The 17,320-nt window shown below is 43.0% G+C and overlaps 1 protein-coding gene across 1 annotated transcript in view; it reads left to right on the top strand.

Moving 5' to 3' along the window:
- Positions 1 to 2,350: 2,350 nt before the first annotated feature.
- TNFSF15 (tumor necrosis factor superfamily member 15) overlaps positions 2,351 to 17,320 on the top strand; it is a 24,483-nt gene continuing 9,513 nt past the window's right edge. The window contains exons 1-3 of the mRNA XM_019510503.1: positions 2,351 to 2,767; positions 9,993 to 10,044; positions 12,514 to 12,555. Coding sequence (XP_019366048.1) covers positions 2,570 to 2,767; positions 9,993 to 10,044; positions 12,514 to 12,555 — 292 coding nt within the window. The 5' untranslated portion in view covers positions 2,351 to 2,569. The remainder of the gene's footprint in view (positions 2,768 to 9,992; positions 10,045 to 12,513; positions 12,556 to 17,320) is intronic.

Genomic DNA, 17,320 nt, shown 5'->3' with positions numbered 1-17,320 from the left:
TCTTCCACAGATGCATCATGGGGAGGAAATAAGTTCAGATCCTTATCTTGTATTTGTTGGTATGACTCCCTTGATATCAATCTAACTACGCCAAGAGGGCGCACACGTGAGGATTTCAAGGTTTAACTATCCCAGGCATCTCTGCTTCATATTCTGCTTCCTTAAAATATTTACCTACTTCACAGTTCAGGTGCTTGTTCCATAAATATTTGTAAAGCACTTGTAGGTGTCCAAGAGCAGGTACTAGGATCTCTAACAGTGACTACTACTATAATGGAATGCTGGCCCTGTCGCATGGCAAGGGGATTAATCTTTGCAATAATGACCCATAAGAAGTCCATATCTATAGCCAGCGTCTTCATTGAAGAGTAATGTAATGTACTATTATCATTATTAAAATGTTGTACTTCATGTATTTCTCCCATTCTTCTTTATATTATAGTAACATCCAGAGAGCCAAGTCTCATGCTGCTCTCCCCCTTCTGCTGACATCAGGTCCTTGTGGCACTAAGTGCTAAACACATAGTCGGAGACAGTGTATATGGCAAAGACCTTAGGAACTATATGGAAAAGGAAGACAACGGCTGGGAGGAAAGAAAAGAAAGTAAATGGTTTTCACAAGATAAACACAGGAAGTGGTTGGGTTGAAATTAAAATATACAAATGCCAGTGCTTTATTAGCTAATTAATATAATTTCTCTAAACAAAACCGCCTCTCTTTTTTCTGATTGTATGTTCTTCTTTTACTTTCCCCCTATAACATCTTATGCCTTAATTCTTCATTACTTAGGGAGCACCTGGACCTTGTACAGTTCTCCAAATAGTGCATTTTATACAGTTCAGTAATTTTAGTTATCTAAAATATAGAAAGCAGCACTGGACTACTTAAAACAGGATGGACCACAAGCAGTATTTGCTGAAATATGAATTACAAGAGCTGGTTAAATTAGTATTTTTTTCATTTAAAAGTGGGTTCCAAGTACAACGTTTCAGAAAATGTTTATTTTTGTAATTTGAAAAAATGTTGATATACAATATTTCAACAAAAATCTGAAATGCTATAAATCTAAAAAATGTCTACCTTCTCTTACTTTAAAACAAAAACCATCCCCTACTCTTTTTTTTTTTCCTTGGGGAAAAAGGGAAGTAAAATTCAAAGTTTAGTTTTGAGGAAACTACATTTTTCTATGTAATGGAATCAATACTGCTGCTGTAATGGAATACTGGCCAATCAAAATGGTCCTGAGCAGCTGTACGTGGTGATCCCTTCCCTTATAAAAGTGTTTAGACTCCTCCCTGACAAGTCATGTCAAAGCAGAGAGAAAGGACAGTTAATAGTTACTATGCTTTGGCATGCAGCTTAGGACGTGGTGTACTTTGGTGAAGGAAGGCGGCATGCAGGGCAGTCTCTTTTCTGTATTCCAAAGGAAGTGTCAATCACACCAGAGATGATTTCCAATGAATATTGTTGGGACTGTTAGCAATTGGCCTGATCCTGCTTCAGCTGAGGCCATCTGTTTAGCTGCTAACATAGTGGGCGAATATGGGTCCCCTAACCCTCGCTCCTTAGCCAGGAGTAATGACCCACCAGTAAACTCAGGTGACAATAAAGTTTCCAGAGTGTAGTAGGAACAGTGTGGTTTCTCTTTCTTAGGCAGTGACAACAAGCTTCAGTGAATGGACACTGAAAATAAATATTCAGAAAGTTAAAACTATTTCCATTTTTTGTTACTCACAAAGTGAACAGGCAGCAAGAATCCAAATCCATTCTTTCATAGATTCGTAGATTGTGAGGGGCTGGAAGGGACCTTGCAGATCATCGGGTCCAGCCCCCAATGATCTGGACTTGAGAGCAGTTGGAGCTAGGAGAGCATCCAAAGGGATGCAGATTGCCCTTAGCTTTTGCTTAAACTTCTCAACACTTCTCATAATGTAGTCCTGGGCCACTTGCAGACTTAAACTGGCTTCTGATCACTTATACCGATTTATATGTAATTTCTGTTCGGGGCCTTGGAGAATCTCCCTCCTTGCACAATTACCTGCCACTGCCCTGGGGTAGGTTTTTCCTCTCCAGCTTGCAATGAAACTTTATGACTGTGGAGTTTGAGTATGTGTTAAAATTATGTGCTGTTTCTGTGCCGCTCTCTCTCATCTCTCGCTTTCCTTTCCAGTAGTTTCATGTTCCCTTTGCTGTATGGAAAAGCTTTTAATCTGCTCCAGCCTTCCTGCTCAGTTTATCCTGGTTCCACCCCCCACCCCCCTCCCCACCCCCGGGACTTTCCTAACTTCCTTCTGTAAAGTGAGGAAAAAACAGATGTAATCATTGAACATGCACCTCTACAAGCTCAGAAAAAAGTTGTGCTCTCTCCTTTCCCTGAGCTAGGTTTCTATTGTAGGCGGTGCATTCCTTGGGAGGGAGGGTGTGTATGTGTGTGGGGGGGGGGAGGGAGCCATCCCACATTCAAGTGAGCTCTTATTTAATGGGGGTCTCCATGCAGGTCAGAAGACAGAAGAGATTTTCCTGTTTCCCGCTTTCATACAGAGAGAGACATTTACGTGCCACAGAGGCATGGAACGTTTAACTGAACTAACCCTAGAGGAAGCAGCTGCAAGGGCCAATCAAGATGCCTGGATGCATATCAAGGAGGATTTCAGGAAAATGCGTTGGACTGTGATTTTTTGCATGCTGTCTGTGCTAGTCCTAACATTACCCACAGCCTATCTGCTGGTTGGAAATTTCAGAGCCCACAAACCTAGCCTGGATCAGGTAAGAAAATGTCATTTATCTATGATTTAAGAAAACTTTAATGAAACTCTCTTCTTTGCTTAATGTTTTTGATTTGGAAAAAGACTGTGTGTGTTTTCATGGGTGGGTGATTTGGGAAAATGTTAGAAATGTCCTATTATCCTCTTTCTTTTCTTTTTTTCCTTTTATATAACAGATGAGGTAAAAGGAGATCTGAGGGTTTTTTCCTTCTTTTTCTGACAAACTTTCCCCTCCTGTTCTTTGATTTTCCCCCTCTTCAATGGGTCATCCCCCTTGACTGATACAAATCAGTGTTATTGCACTGAATTAAACATCTATGAATCTATTAATTCAATTAGGGATTGGGCAGTACACCTCCTTACCCACTTTCTTGGGTTTACACTGAGATTTACCATGCATCTCACCAGAGAGTGAGAGGAGGCATGAGGTAGACATCTGCTAACTATTATGCACAGACATCTCTTTTATCTCTTTATCTCTTTTACACTTGTGTAAAATCGTTGTGTGTCTAGCACTTGCGTAAAATCGTTGTATGTGTATAAATACCAGACAGGTAAAGGGCATGGAGGTCATGTCCACATTTGGAAGCAAATTTAAATTTCTCCCAAATTTGAAATTTTTGATATGGGCATCTGATTTGGGCCAGTTACTGAGGCTAACCCTAGAAATGAAATCCTCATCTGATTCCTAATAAAAAATTTCCCAAAGTTCAGAGGGACTGCACTGTTCCTTTTTAATAGTTAGCTGGCCATTGACCTCCACAGCTACACACTTGTAAGTTTTTGTTATGACACTGTGCTACTTTAAGCAAGTGCATATTCCCACTGAGTCACTGAAATCAATGGGACAGCCCAGCTTCTAGCAGGTGAGCCTATGCCAATGTGTTTCCAGAATCAAGGCCTTAATCCATTTCAGCAATTCATCTCAAAGTCATTATTGAGTGCTTGTGTAGCCCAGACTTTATTTGTGAACAATAAAATATTGTTGCCATTCAAAAGCATTTGAAAAGAGCTAATAATAGGCTGACTCCAAACCAAGCTTCCTTTCTGGCAGGCTTCTGCCAACAGATTTTTGACACATGTATTTAATAGTATCTTGGGGCCCAACCTGCACTGAATTTTGCATGAGTGAATTTCTGCACCTGTATAGTGTATAGTACAGGGTCACGGCTTTGGCATCTCATGTTTCAAGCTCCTTCAGATAGGGACTTTGCCCAGGTCTGGCTTAGTTTGCGCAGCAGAATGTAGCTTTGGCTGCGACATGTTACCTCCAGGGAGCCTAGATATGTACTATTTAGTGTGTGCTAATGCTCAAAGTCCATGTCCTGTTATGTCTTCACTGATATGGCTACTCATATCAGCTAGACCTGGCACAGCTACTGTCCAGGTAACCGTCTTTATTTTGTGCTTAGACATACTGTGTGTGTTTGTATTCCACTGAACGCAACGGCATCGACATTTGGACACCAGTTGTTAGTGCTATTATAATAGAAATAATAAAATAATAATCCATCCAGGAGGATTTTTACTTGCCTGGCTTATAGTTGCAATGCAAAGGACAGCAAAGTTGTATTTCTGAATGGCTTTGAGTTCTTCAGAGGGCAAGTGCTACATAAACATTAAGAATTGCTATACTCTGGATGATATTGTCACGTGTTATAGTTCTATAAATATATGTACAGTAATTACTACAGTGACATGATAATGCACTGATGACTTAATGATGCTATCAAATAAGCTGCAGCATTTGCAAATCCTAGTGGGCAAAAATAAAACCAACACAGCTGACTGTTTGCCATTTGAATTCATGCCAAGCAGAGTAGGTGGAACATTATACTCCTCAGCTACTTACTATGTTCTGTAAATCTTCTTCTTGCTCCATTGATAACTGAGACTGTCACCGGTGAGAGGCAGCAGCAAAACCAGTTATAAGTGTATTTGAGTTTTTTCTTCATTACTTTCTTCTAACTCCTCCAATGAACAATATCCCAAATTCAGAATATGGGCCTGACCCCGCAGTCCTTACTCATAAGAGAAACCCCATTCATTTCCAGAAGAATATTCTCACAAATAACGGTGTTAAATCGTCTTTTCTGAATGATTAAAAAAGGCATTTATTCCCCTTTAAATTTTAAAATTAAAAATCACACTTAAAGGCAGATTTTTTTTACTCCCAAAGCCCTCTGTCGCAAGGATCAGCAACATTTTTGGGCAGAGTACCAAAACACCCACAACCTCAACTTGTAAGATGTTGGCGCACCAAGGGCAGATGGCAGGGAGCCACGAGGGGCCTAATCCTTGTTGTAGCAGCGCAGCCCCGGCCCCTTCCCCGCTGTCCACCTTCAGACAAATGCCTTTGTATGTGGTGCTCTAGCACCCATACTAAGGGTTGCCTCCCCCTGCTCTATTATAACTGGAAGTCTCAGCAGAGAAAAGGAGAAAAATGGCACCTCCACCGGGCTACACAGGAAGCATGAGAGCAGGTGGACAAACAGGAGAAACAGTATGCCTAGCTGATGACCCGGAAGCAGAAAGGGACAAGCGAAAAGGTTAATGAAAGGGACTTTCTTTCTGCCTTACAGTGTTCTGGCACAGGGGATAGGGAGGGGAATGTCATAATTTATTGCTGCCATAGATTATTAGTAAATTCCTGTTGCGTATTTTCCTACAGAAAGTGGGAAGCAGTACAGGCTTTGTGCTGCAGAGATGTCTCTCTTGACATTTATTGCTAGGATGGTGAGGTGTACATGCCACTCCCTGCACACGGATATCTAAATAGCCCTGAACAGATACAGATTCCCACATTCTCCTCCCTTTAGAAATTCCCCAGTCAGACAGGGAAGGGAATATTGAGGCCATGTATACAAACATTGAGTTTTCCCCTCCTGTTGCATCTGCTTCAGGAATAAGTTGCTGGAATCATGCTCCAGGGTGGATTCCCTGGGAAGCTTCAATCAAATACAGATGGGGAAAAATGGGAATGTCCGGGTAATTGACCCACTTCTTGGAGTTTTAAACAATGATCTGCAACAACTGTAACTAGGGAGCATTAGGGAAGACTAGAAATATTGAAAGTCCAACATTTTTATTTCTGCATCTCAATTCCATTTGTTAACTTTGTACAGTTTGAGTTCAGTCATGTGGCTGCCAGACTGACACAACAGCCAAGAATGTATCTGCTGCTGCCTATCAATTTCCTTAGTTACCCACTTAAAAACAAAGCGCTAAGTATTAATTGATGGTGTTTGCATTTAATTCCCACTGCTGTCAGTGGGATGTTGGTTGGGTTAAGTCAGGGGCATTCTGCAGCTGCAAGATAATAATAAGTCTATAGATGGAAACTGAACCAAACAGGTTGCATAAAGGGATGCATTTTCCCACCACTCATTTTGGTGCTACTAGAGCAGGCTACAGCATATAGTTGGGCTTTCTAAGTCCTATCCACTGTAAAATGGGTCCATTCCAGGCCTGCGCTGGCCAGCATGAAGACTAACCAATCCCATTTGTGCAGAGCCACAAACTGTTATGTAAGTGGCACAGTTCACAGGATGGAAGAATGGTTGTAGGAGGGTTGAGTTGAAGTCCTTCATCATTCTCCCAAGTCCATGATAATCTCCTCCCAAGCCCTAAATGTTTTACAGCACTGCTCTATTGCACATGCTTTATGCAAGTAGCATGGATTGCTTTTCCTCTTGAACCAGTTTTCATGAAAGTTAGGGTGAATCTTTCTATTGACTTTCCAAGAAGTTAGAGAGGGCCCTTGAGAGAAAGGCCAAACTAAAGTGCACTGAAAGTTAAACAAAAAGTTAAACCAAAGGATATCATCTGAACAGCTTTGTTTGTGACACTTATGACCCCAGAGTTTCATTTAACTTTTCTACATTTGACTTCTGTCAGATGGACACCCACGCCCCCTTTCAAAAGGCACAATAAGGAAAAGCATGTAGGTGGGGGAATCTTTGCCTATTTCCTTTTAGTGTTAAATGTAAATAAATGTCCTAGGGACTTTTGGCCAGTCTTGGAATTGAGACAGTAGCATCTTTTTGCATACCACAGGCTTCACAGTATTTAAAGTCTCTGTTTCAGGAGACTGTCGTCTTCAAATCAGATCTATGGTGGGATTTTCAAAAGCACTCAATGTCTGCTTCTCTCTTCCCATTGTAACCAGTGGGAGTTTTTCTAGTGACTTCAGTGGAAACAAACAGAAGTCAAAGCTGAGAATTTTTTTAAATTGCACCTGATCGAGGAAGGGGAATAGAACAAGTACCCAATAATTACACACAAATTAGCCCTTTAAAACATACTTAACGTTTATAGGTACATCATGAGTTGTATAAATAAACCCTCCATATTGTATAATAACCCAACTTACATTTTCAACAGCTTCTTTCAGGTCAAAGGGTGTATATACTTTGAGGTATATACACAACACATGCATTTAGTATTACTATTACCTCTCACATATTAACCTAGCTTTCCATAATTAAATACAAGTCTCACATAATATTTTTCATCCATAGATCTCAAACCTCCTCACAAAGGAGGCCCTTCTTATTATCCCAGTTTATAGACAGTGAAACTGAGGCACAGACAAGACACTGCCTAAGGTCGCCACTTGACAGATCAGCAACAGCACTGGGAATAGGACCCAGTTCATCTAATGGTCTACCCAGTAGTCCACACTTCTTTTCCTTCTATATTTAAAACTAAGTCAGTTTACCAAGTTAAGGTCCAGTTCTTCTTTTTAAAGCTTGGAGGTGCTGGACATAAAGTTTCCATTCAAGATCACTCTGATTACAAGATAAAATTTAGGGCTGTAGAAAAAAATCTGCATCAAAAATTTTTTTTGTTGGAAAAAAATCAAGTTTGACTAAATAAATATTTTCATGGAAAGTTAGGCTGAAATACTTTGCTGAACTAGGTTCTAATCTAGTAACGCTATAAAATATACAAATACAGTATGGTTTGGGGGAGAACTGTGAACTAAGAACTCCTCCACTATGATCTTGGGTTTCCCCTTTAGGAAAAATGACACGTTCAGCTGACCATGACTCTTGGACATTGCATCATAAGAATAGAGAGTCATATTCAAACATCCCAACAATTCTCATGAGAATTTGGGGGGAAAAAAAACCTCGCACATAAAAAGTTTGCACTTGATAAAAATGTACAAGACATAACCTCAGCGGCAAGATGAAAGCACTGATTTTGTTTAGTCTAGAAAAGAGAAGACATAAGGGGCAAAATAACAGTTTTCTAAGTAATTATAACCAGATGAATTGATCTTCATGGCCACTGCAGGAAGGACAAGAAGAAAAGTGAATCAACTTGCAAATAAGAAGAGTTAATTTGGCCAACTCCTAGGGTGGTGAAACACGGAAACATGCTGCATAGGAATGTTGCAGAATCTCCTTCCGTGCTGTCTGTTAGGAACAGGTTAGAGAAATATTTGTTGGGACTGTTCCAGTGATGTCTAATCAGTAAGGAAACTGAGTGAATCATCTCTTGAGGTCCCCATCAGTCCTGCATTATTCTATTCAATAATGAGCAGAGGTCAGACATCAGGCCTGAGGCCCTGTGTATGAAATAACTCTGCCCTGTCTTATAGATTGTGCACTACCTAGTCTTTAGTTGCATCTTAGATGACATTGTTCTGCTAAAGGTCGTGACAGTGATGTGTAAGTGTATGCACATAAGGAAGAGGATGGCATCTACTGACAACATCTTTTCCTTCGTTGATTGTTTAATTAATTTAAATGTTGGGAAACAGTTTCATAAGTGGCATAACTTTGAGTAATGTACTATGAGTCACCCACCACCATGAAACTGGGCATGAGTTTCAGCTGATAGTTAGATTTGCTCCACAGTTCTCCTCTTGGCCTTGCAGATGTATAGTGAGTCCTCTTCCCCCATAAACAGCAGCCACTGAATATATGAAACACTTAAGGGCCAATATTTCACTCACATGTTAATCGTCACTAATAGTGAAACTGTGATCATATTTAGGTAGCAAATCTTCAACTGTGGTTAGGTGGCAGAAGTCAACTGAAAGCAATTTACAATGAAATCTTTCACTTGCTGAGGATCTGGTCCACAAGAAGTGCTTTGGCCTACACTGTAAGCATGCTTCGAGCAGATACAATACTCTCCCAATTGTTGTGGTACAGGCAAGCCATTTGCCATCACTAAAACACCGACAGTCACTAATTATACTAATAAATTTTAGAGGTATGTCTGTCTAATGCATTGATCAAGTGTAGCAGATGGAAACAAGCTGATTTAGCACCATAGGACCAGCTAGCTCTCCACAGACCAGCAACAAGTAATGCCTGTCTCAGTGTATAAAACTTTGCCTGAACTGTACGCCTTGATGTGCTGCTTTCCAGCTCCTTCATACATGCTTTGTGCCAGATCCATGTAAATCAGTAGCATCACTGGCTAAGAAGCCATGCGGACTTACACCAGCTAGGAATGTGACCAAAAATAAGTCATTCGTTTTGGCTGAACTACTTTGAATCAGCCAAATAGAGCCATTGGCAGCCATCTAGTTGGCAAGCAGCTACTTTCTCCACTGTTACTTTACATAAAAAACATGCATATTTGGCACTGACCAGGTCAATATAATGCTGCAATAGGTTTCATCTTTGTTTACACTGAATGCATGTCACAAGTAGACTGGCGTTCAGCTTTAGATGAAGATTTACAAAGTACGTGGGAGGGGGAAGGGGGGGGGGGAAGAGAGAGAATGAACAACCTTTATCTGCTTTTTATACAAACTTGGTCCCAAGTGCATGAGAGTAGGAAGTGATTCAAGTACAGGTTCCAGCAATAAAGAGTAGACAAGTACAGAAGGAAAGGATGAATTAGAAGCAGATTTTTCAGCTGGTGTAAAACAGCATTATGTCTGGGAAGAGCTGAGGATTAGGCCCAGACCTTCCCCATAGTTCTGTCCTCCATACTGCATGATTACAGGCACCTGCAAACCAACAAGGAGAGAGAGAGAGAAAAGGATCCTTAAATGAACAGCCCGCATTACTTAGGGGTTGATCTGTGAAGGTGTCTATTTAAACACAAACTGTTATTGTCAGGTATTCTCTCTGTTGAAGCACTTCCTAGAATTTTTGTTTGAACTTCTTAATTAAGTCATCTATAGGAGCATCATGATTCTCCATAATGTTGTTGCCTCATTCAAGTGGAAGCTAACTACTTGTGAATGTTTTTCATAGGTGGCAGAAGAAAGAGCGCCAAATGCCTTAAAGCAACAGGCAGCAACTACTTGTAAGTTCCGCCAGTTCTTTCCTTTTGTAGAAGCTTGTGTTTACTTGGGTGTCTGCTGAGAATGGGAGCTGCTTCCACAAGTTCTACCAAAATGCACTTTCCTAGTTTTGTAGATTAGATTCCCTTCCCTTTTCTTCCAGTACTTAAAGCCACTAAAACCTCCAAAGGATTCACTTACACTTCTTCTGGCAGCAATTTTTACACAGGGGGTGCATATACCAGGCCTATGTTATCTCTTGATCAAGGCTGCCTTGGCCCCAGTGCAGGCGCTGTCAGGACAGGCGATGGGCAAGTGCTGTGGTAGAAGGAGGGGGTTATCTTGTTGGGATGCAAGGTGAGAAAGGAAAGGAGTAGGTGAAGGTGTGACAGGCATCAGCAAAGCAAAGGCTAGATGGTGGCAGCAGCAGGTGGATAGAGGATATAGAGGGAAAAAAAGCTAGAGCAAGCCTGCAATTCCTAAATAGTGGTGTGGCAAAGTGGGACTCCCCAGCTAGCCACAGTGCTAGTTTACCCATTTGCCTTTGGGCATGCCACCCACCTGACTCACCTGCCACACCTTGTTGTTGATTAAGGCAGGAGGCTGCCCATTCTTGCCCTGATGCCAGGGAGCACTAGCTGCACCTCTGCAGCCCAAGCCTCACAGATAGCATTCAGATGATAAAGCTGCTGACCTGCAGCCAGACCAAGCTTAGGCCTCATTGTCAGGCCTCAGACACTCACATTCATACCACCCTCCTCGCATTAGGTCCTCTCACACTCCACCCTCTCACAGGGTCTCTTTCACACATTGACAACTTGTACTGCCTTGCTCCCTCTTGGGGCGGGCTCCTTAGGCCATAGGCTTTAGCTAGCTCATACTTTGGGTGGCAGACGTACCGTCTTTTGGGCCTCTCCCGCGACCTTCACCGGGGTAGTGGCCAGCCAATTACCCAACTGGGTCTAAGCTTGCCCTGGCCCCTTCTGGGGCAACTCTGTACACTCAGACATACTGAGCTCCCAGCTCTCTGGTTTTCCTCCCCCCCACTGGGGCCCCTCATCTCCACCCCTCACCAGGGCTCCACACCACCCCCTCACTAGGGCCACCCCCTCACCAGGTTGCTACATCTTATATTGCCCCCCTCACTGGGGCTCCACATCTCTGCCCTTCACCGTGGTCCTCATTTCCACCCCCTCACTGGGCCTCCAGGGCTTCCCTCCCCTGTGGGGCTCAGGTGTCCGCAGCTGTGCCCGGCCTCCATTCATTCTTAACCCACACCACAACTAGTGCTCCAGGGTCTTGTGGGGACTCTCACTCCCCTCCAGAGCAGCAGGTCATTGTGCTCTGCTATAGCTCTTACATTTGACCCACATGCAGCCTCCCAGTGGTGGAAGACTTACTGGGGTCAGGACTTGCCCCTCTGACTGAGCGCCCTTTGCTTGGCCTCTGGCCCAAATTACAGCCTCAGGCATCTGGAGACATACCTTGGCCTACTTCCTTCACTGGAGCTCCTCATCTCTGCCCCCCCTCACTGGGGCTTCACACCATCCCCTCACTGGGGCCACAGGACTTCCCTCCCTGGTGGGCTCATGGGGCCATAGCCATGCCTGGCCCCAACTACCTTTCCTCAGGGTCCTACACCACACAGGGCTCAGGTGGCCACAGCTATGCCTGGCCCACTACCTCCAATGTTACATAACCCACCCAAAGGTGAGGGCTAGGGTTAAGGTGCCCCTACCCACCTTTCACCAGTGTGGTAACTGGCCTGGCATTTCCTGGGGGCTCCTGCACCACTGAGAGCCCCACCAGGCCACCCACTCCCAGCAGGGTGCAGTTTTTGGTCATACCCAGGACCAGTAGCCTCCAAGCCATCCCCTACAGCTCCTACCCTTACCTCCAGGATGTTGCATGGAGCCCTGCAACCAGGTAATGTTACTGCCTGGCCTACCAGCTGCAAACTGCCCTGTTTATATACGTGGCCAGAGATCTAACATGGCCACCACAATCAAGCACCTGCTGGCTGCTTAGCTCCAATCTTAAAGTGGCAGGCACCAACCGTGCCCTGCCACAAGTGGATAGGCAGCCTGTCTCCTTTTTTCAGCCGGCATAGGGCTAAGCTCACCCTGTAGCTTGGTAAGACAGATCCAACTATGTTAATATGGACACAGCATGGAGTTAAAGTACCTTTAACACTTTGATATTCTAATTCAAGAGAAAGGCCTTTTCTTTTCAATGTGTTCTAGTCAGAATTGGTGATTTGATCTGGTCAATCTGCAAAAATCTTCAAGTACAGCACTGCAGCACAAATGAAGTCCAGAAGAGCTCTGTTTTTATCAGCTCTGTCTGAAACTCAACTCCTACCTTCTGTCAACAAAAAGGCTAAGCAAATAACTTGTAAAAACAAACCCACACAGAAATAAAAAGCCTCTGTCTTTAATCAAATCCATTAAACTTGGGAGAAAAATCATTATCTTTTATTATTTTTATTACAGATACAGTATTCACTGACGAAAAGCCAAGAGCACACCTAACAGGTAATTTTACTGTTAAAAATTGTGTGTCCTTTTTGGGTGATAACATGGATGCTGTGCTGCATAAAATCTCCTCATCTAAGTGGATGCACCTGATAGAATCTGTTCCAATGTTGCAATCCAGGAAAGAAAGTCATTTGCTGTTTAACTTTGGCTAGATCTTCAGCTGATTAGAATCAACAGTTGAAACATAGGTGTGGTTTATACAGGGGGGCTACAAAGCCTGTCTTTTTCTTTTAAAGTGGTTTCTCTACAAAATGATCTGTCAGACTGGTACAAGTTGATAACAGCTAGAATTGCCCTTGTACTTAAATAAGTGGTTGAAATATTATTCTACTGCAGTACTTATTGGACTATTAATCAGAAGTAACTTAGCTGGGTTATCATGCCGATGTAATACCACAGGTAATAATAGAATGTGAATAGTTAAGTCTCAAGAGAGTCTGAATATCAGTCTTCTTTTCTCTTACGCTATTTTCATAGCAGTATTATCCATTGGCTTCTGGGGACTGAAGCATTATTTACACTAGTTTAAGCAAAAGAAGCATCAGGAACATCTGTGGTCCTTACAAGTCTCAGCTATGAAGAGGAAGTAGATGGCTGATCCCAGCAGCAGTGCCTTTAAGTATTATTATACCCAAGAGTCTGGAGAGAGCAGCAATTTGAAGAGCTGAGGCATAATGATTGTAACAAGGGCTAACTATAAGGTTACCTCCTGCTGAACTTTTGTATGAACTCAAGTCCCTCTCCAACCTATCCAGCAATGTATTTATGGAGCACTTAGCAATTCTCAGAGCAGAAACCCAGATTTGTTTGACCTTTGCGGAGAAGCTGAGCAGCAAGGCACTGTTTATTTTAACAGTGAATAAAACAGGGATGAGATTGCGGGGGCAGGGGGGACATGAGAGGGACATAGGTAAGCTGGGAAGAAATGATGGCAGCACTGCTGCCAGGCATCTGGCAAATATGTGGAACACAGCTGTGATGGCTCAGGAACCTCATAGCTTCCAAAATCCAGTCCCATAAAGATCTCCCTTTTATTCAGCTATAAGCGAAGCCCCATATACAAAATATGGCCCTGATTCAAAAGGTATTTAAATCCATGAATAAATGGGCACATTAGTAGCCCCTCTGAAGTTCATGTGCAAAAATATGTATGTATTTATGTATTTCAGTGGCTTAGGAAGTGTATCTTTAGTTCATGGAGTCCTGGCTGCATTTTTCACCCTCTTTTAGGTTTATACCCAGTTTCCTGCTTAATACTTGACTGTCTTAGGATCCCTTTCCATGCAATTTCCTAATAAGCCAGAGACTTTCCTAATTTTCAAAACGTCTGTACTGAAACAGATTTACAAAGCTGCTTTTATTAATTAAATACTCCTGACTTACCAAAAGAGACATAGAACTGGGAGAACCTGTTGACTCAAAAGGAACGACTGTACTGTACCATGGGTGACTGAATTTCAAGAGGTTGCACAAGGATCAGTTTGCTTTGGGGAAGCACCAGCAGTCTGAATCAATTTTTTTTCAAACCCTTCAGTTTGCAAAAACTAGTTGGTGATCACCCTGAACATCCTCACCTGTGAAATTTCAGGTTTCTCCTTGTCTGCCATTTAGATGCATTCACTATTAATTGCCATATGATGATGCTATCTGAACATTTATCTGTGTCAGTCTCCCATTACCAATTGCAACTTCTGACTTTAAGAGCAATCACTAAACTTTTAGAGCCTGATTTTAACAAACACAGAAGCACACAACTCTAGCAGTGTACATGGTATTTACAACCTGCTTTAATTCTCAGATGGTGCACAGGCTATCTGTATCAGGATTGAAACCAGTCCAGGAATCCATAAGAATCCAGGAAGCCCTAATAAGATCCAAACAGTTTTGGTTCCTCCCTCTCTTAACAATAGATTTCTGCACCAAGCAGAGCTCAGCTGGATTTAGAGTTCTTGGAACCCTTTTCATTTCCTTCACCTGCGATTGCAATCCCTGTCTTCCTCCATCTACACCTACATGGACATGTACGTGGTCATATAAGCTATCTCCTTCTGTGCACTGGGTTATTCTGGCCTAGCTCCATTATTGGGCAGGTCACTCAAGGCAAAATACTGGTAAACTGCTTACAGAACACCCAAGGCAATGCACATCACATTTTTCTCTTAGGCTAAGTACAGGCAGTCAAAAAACCCAAGGCTGAATCAGTTCAATCTTCTCAGGTTAGTCTAAGCTGCATAGATTGAACCAATAAACAAGTGAACAGACATTCACTTTTGATTCTGCAAATGCAGTGGCCCAGGCCAGAAGCTGGGCCTCGAGCAGACAGTTTGAGCCAAGGATAGCCCACCCACCCTGTGAAGGGAGGTTTGCAGGGGAAGTGCAAGTCATCCTGGGATGCTGGAGCATTGGGAGTTAACTTGAATCTGGAGGGGATCTGGGACAGAGTTCAATAAACCAACATAACCTAAATCAGTTAAGTCTGATACTACATCCAAGTTTATCTTAAACTGGTTTTGGTCATTTTGAAAGCAGTTTATGTGCACTGAACTTCTGTTGTGTTACAGATTTGAACTGGTTTCTGATCACTTACACTGGTTTATGTGTAATTTCTGTCCCTAGCCATTCTGATTATTTATTACCCGAAAAGAAAATTGGAACTATTCAGGCCAAATAAAGGCAGCTATGCAGAATAAAGACCTGACCCTGAAGAGGGCTGAGCATCTATTTCATAGTTCATAGATTTCATAGATTTTAGGGTGGGAAGGGACCTATTAGATCATCGAGTCCAACCCCTTGCCCTGGGCAGGAAAGAGTGCTGGGTTCAAATGACCCCAGCCAGGTGTTTGTCCAATCTTCTCTTGAATACCTCCAAGGAAGGGGACAGCACCACCTCCCTTGGAAGCATATTCTGTATTTTAGCAACCCTCACAGTGAGAATTTTTTTCCTGATGTCCAATCTAAATTTGCTCTCATCCAGTTTATGGCCATTGTTTCTAGTTACCCCGATGGGGGCCCTGGTAAACATTGTATCCTATATTTCCTACTGTTTCTCCCCCCCCCCCGATGAGTTTGTAGACAGCCACAAGATCACCTCTCAGCCTTCTCTTGCAGAGGCTGAAGAGATTCAGGTCTCTCAATCAGTCCTCGTAGAGTTTTTCCTGTAGGCCTTTAACCAGATGGGTGGCCCTCCTCTGAACCCTTTCCAGGTTATCTACATCCCTCTTGAAGTGCGGTGCCCAAAACTGGACACAATACTCCAGCTGTGGCCTAACCAATGCCGCATAGAGGTGAAGTAACACCTCCATAGACCTGTTTGTGATGCACCTACTTCTGCAAGAAAGAATACGGTTAGCTTTACTTGTTACTTCATCGCATTGGCGACTCATGTTCATCTTGGAGTCAATTACGACTCTGAGATCCCTTTCCGCAGTTGTGCTACTTGGAATGGTGCTATAAGAGTGTTGATGATTCTTCCTCCCTAGGTGCAACACCTGGCACTTATCTTTGTTAAACTGCATCCTGCTCTGTTTCGCCTACTTCCCCAGCATGTCCAGATCCACCTGGATTCACTCCCTCCCCTCTAGTTTGTTTACCTCCCCACATAGTTTGGTGTCATCCGCAAACTTGGACAGAGTGCTTTCTACTCCCTCAACCAAATCACTAATGAAGATATTGAACAGTCCCAGTCCCAGGATAGAGCCTTGGGGGACTCTGCTGCCCACATTTCTCCAGGTAGAAACTGGCCCATCCACCACCACTCCCTGGGTGCATCCCATAAGCCAATTTTCCACCCACTGGACTGGGTAATAATCTATATTGTAACTGTTTAGTTTATTTATAAGAATTGGGTAAGAAATCTAAGTAAATAACATCTACCTCTATTCCTTCATCCAAGCATTTTGTGACCCTGTCGTAAAAAGAAACCAGGTTAGTCAGGCAAGTTCTGCCTGCTATGACCCCTCGCTGGTTGCCCCTTAGCATTGTTTTACCTGCTGGTCCCCCACAAATTTGATCCTTAACAATTTTCTCAAAGGTCTTGCCATGGATAGAGGTGAGGCTAACCGGCCTATAGTTACCTGGTTCCTCCTTCCTCCTCTTCTTGAAAATAGGGACCACATCGGCTCTTTTCCAGGGTTCATCTGGGACCTGTCCTGAGTGCCGTGAGTGTGCAAACAGTTGTGCCGCTGGTTCTGATATGACTCCAGCTAATTCCCTAAGTTCCCTAGGATGAAGATCATCATCATCTTGACTTAAATACATCCAACCCCTCCAAGGGCCCCTTTACTAGGTTGGCTTCTTTGTGGTTTGGTATCTATCGTGTGCTTACCTAAAGTCCCATTGGGATGCATGCTTGTATCCATGTCTAGGAACACAGATGCAAAGAAATCATGTAGGAGCTGGACTTCGGCTATCCTATCTGTTACCAGTTGCCCTAGTTCATCTTGAAGGGGCCCTATGTTGTCCTGCACTTTCTTTTTGCTTCCTGTGTATTTAAAGAATGACTTTTTGTTATCTTTAATTTTTGCTGCCAGTCTAAGCTCCATTTCCACTTTGGCTCTCCTCACTGCTTCCCTGCAAGCTCGAGCCAAGCAGGTATAATCCTCCTTGGTGGCTGCCCCCTGCCTCCACAGCCTGTAGGCTTCTCTTTTCCCCTCCAAGCTCTCCTTGATTTCCCTGCTGAACCAAGAGGGTTTCTTTGCTCTTTTGCCCCGCCTTGATGTGTACTGGGATGGTCCATTTCTGTGCCTGCAGGATCAGTCCCTTG

Source organism: Gavialis gangeticus, unplaced genomic scaffold (genome assembly GCF_001723915.1).
Source record: "Gavialis gangeticus isolate Ggan-Ray unplaced genomic scaffold, GavGan_comp1, whole genome shotgun sequence".
NCBI lineage: Eukaryota > Metazoa > Chordata > Crocodylia > Gavialidae > Gavialis > Gavialis gangeticus.
The sequence above is the reverse complement of the archived record's forward strand: the minus strand, read 5'-3'. Positions and strand labels throughout refer to the sequence as shown.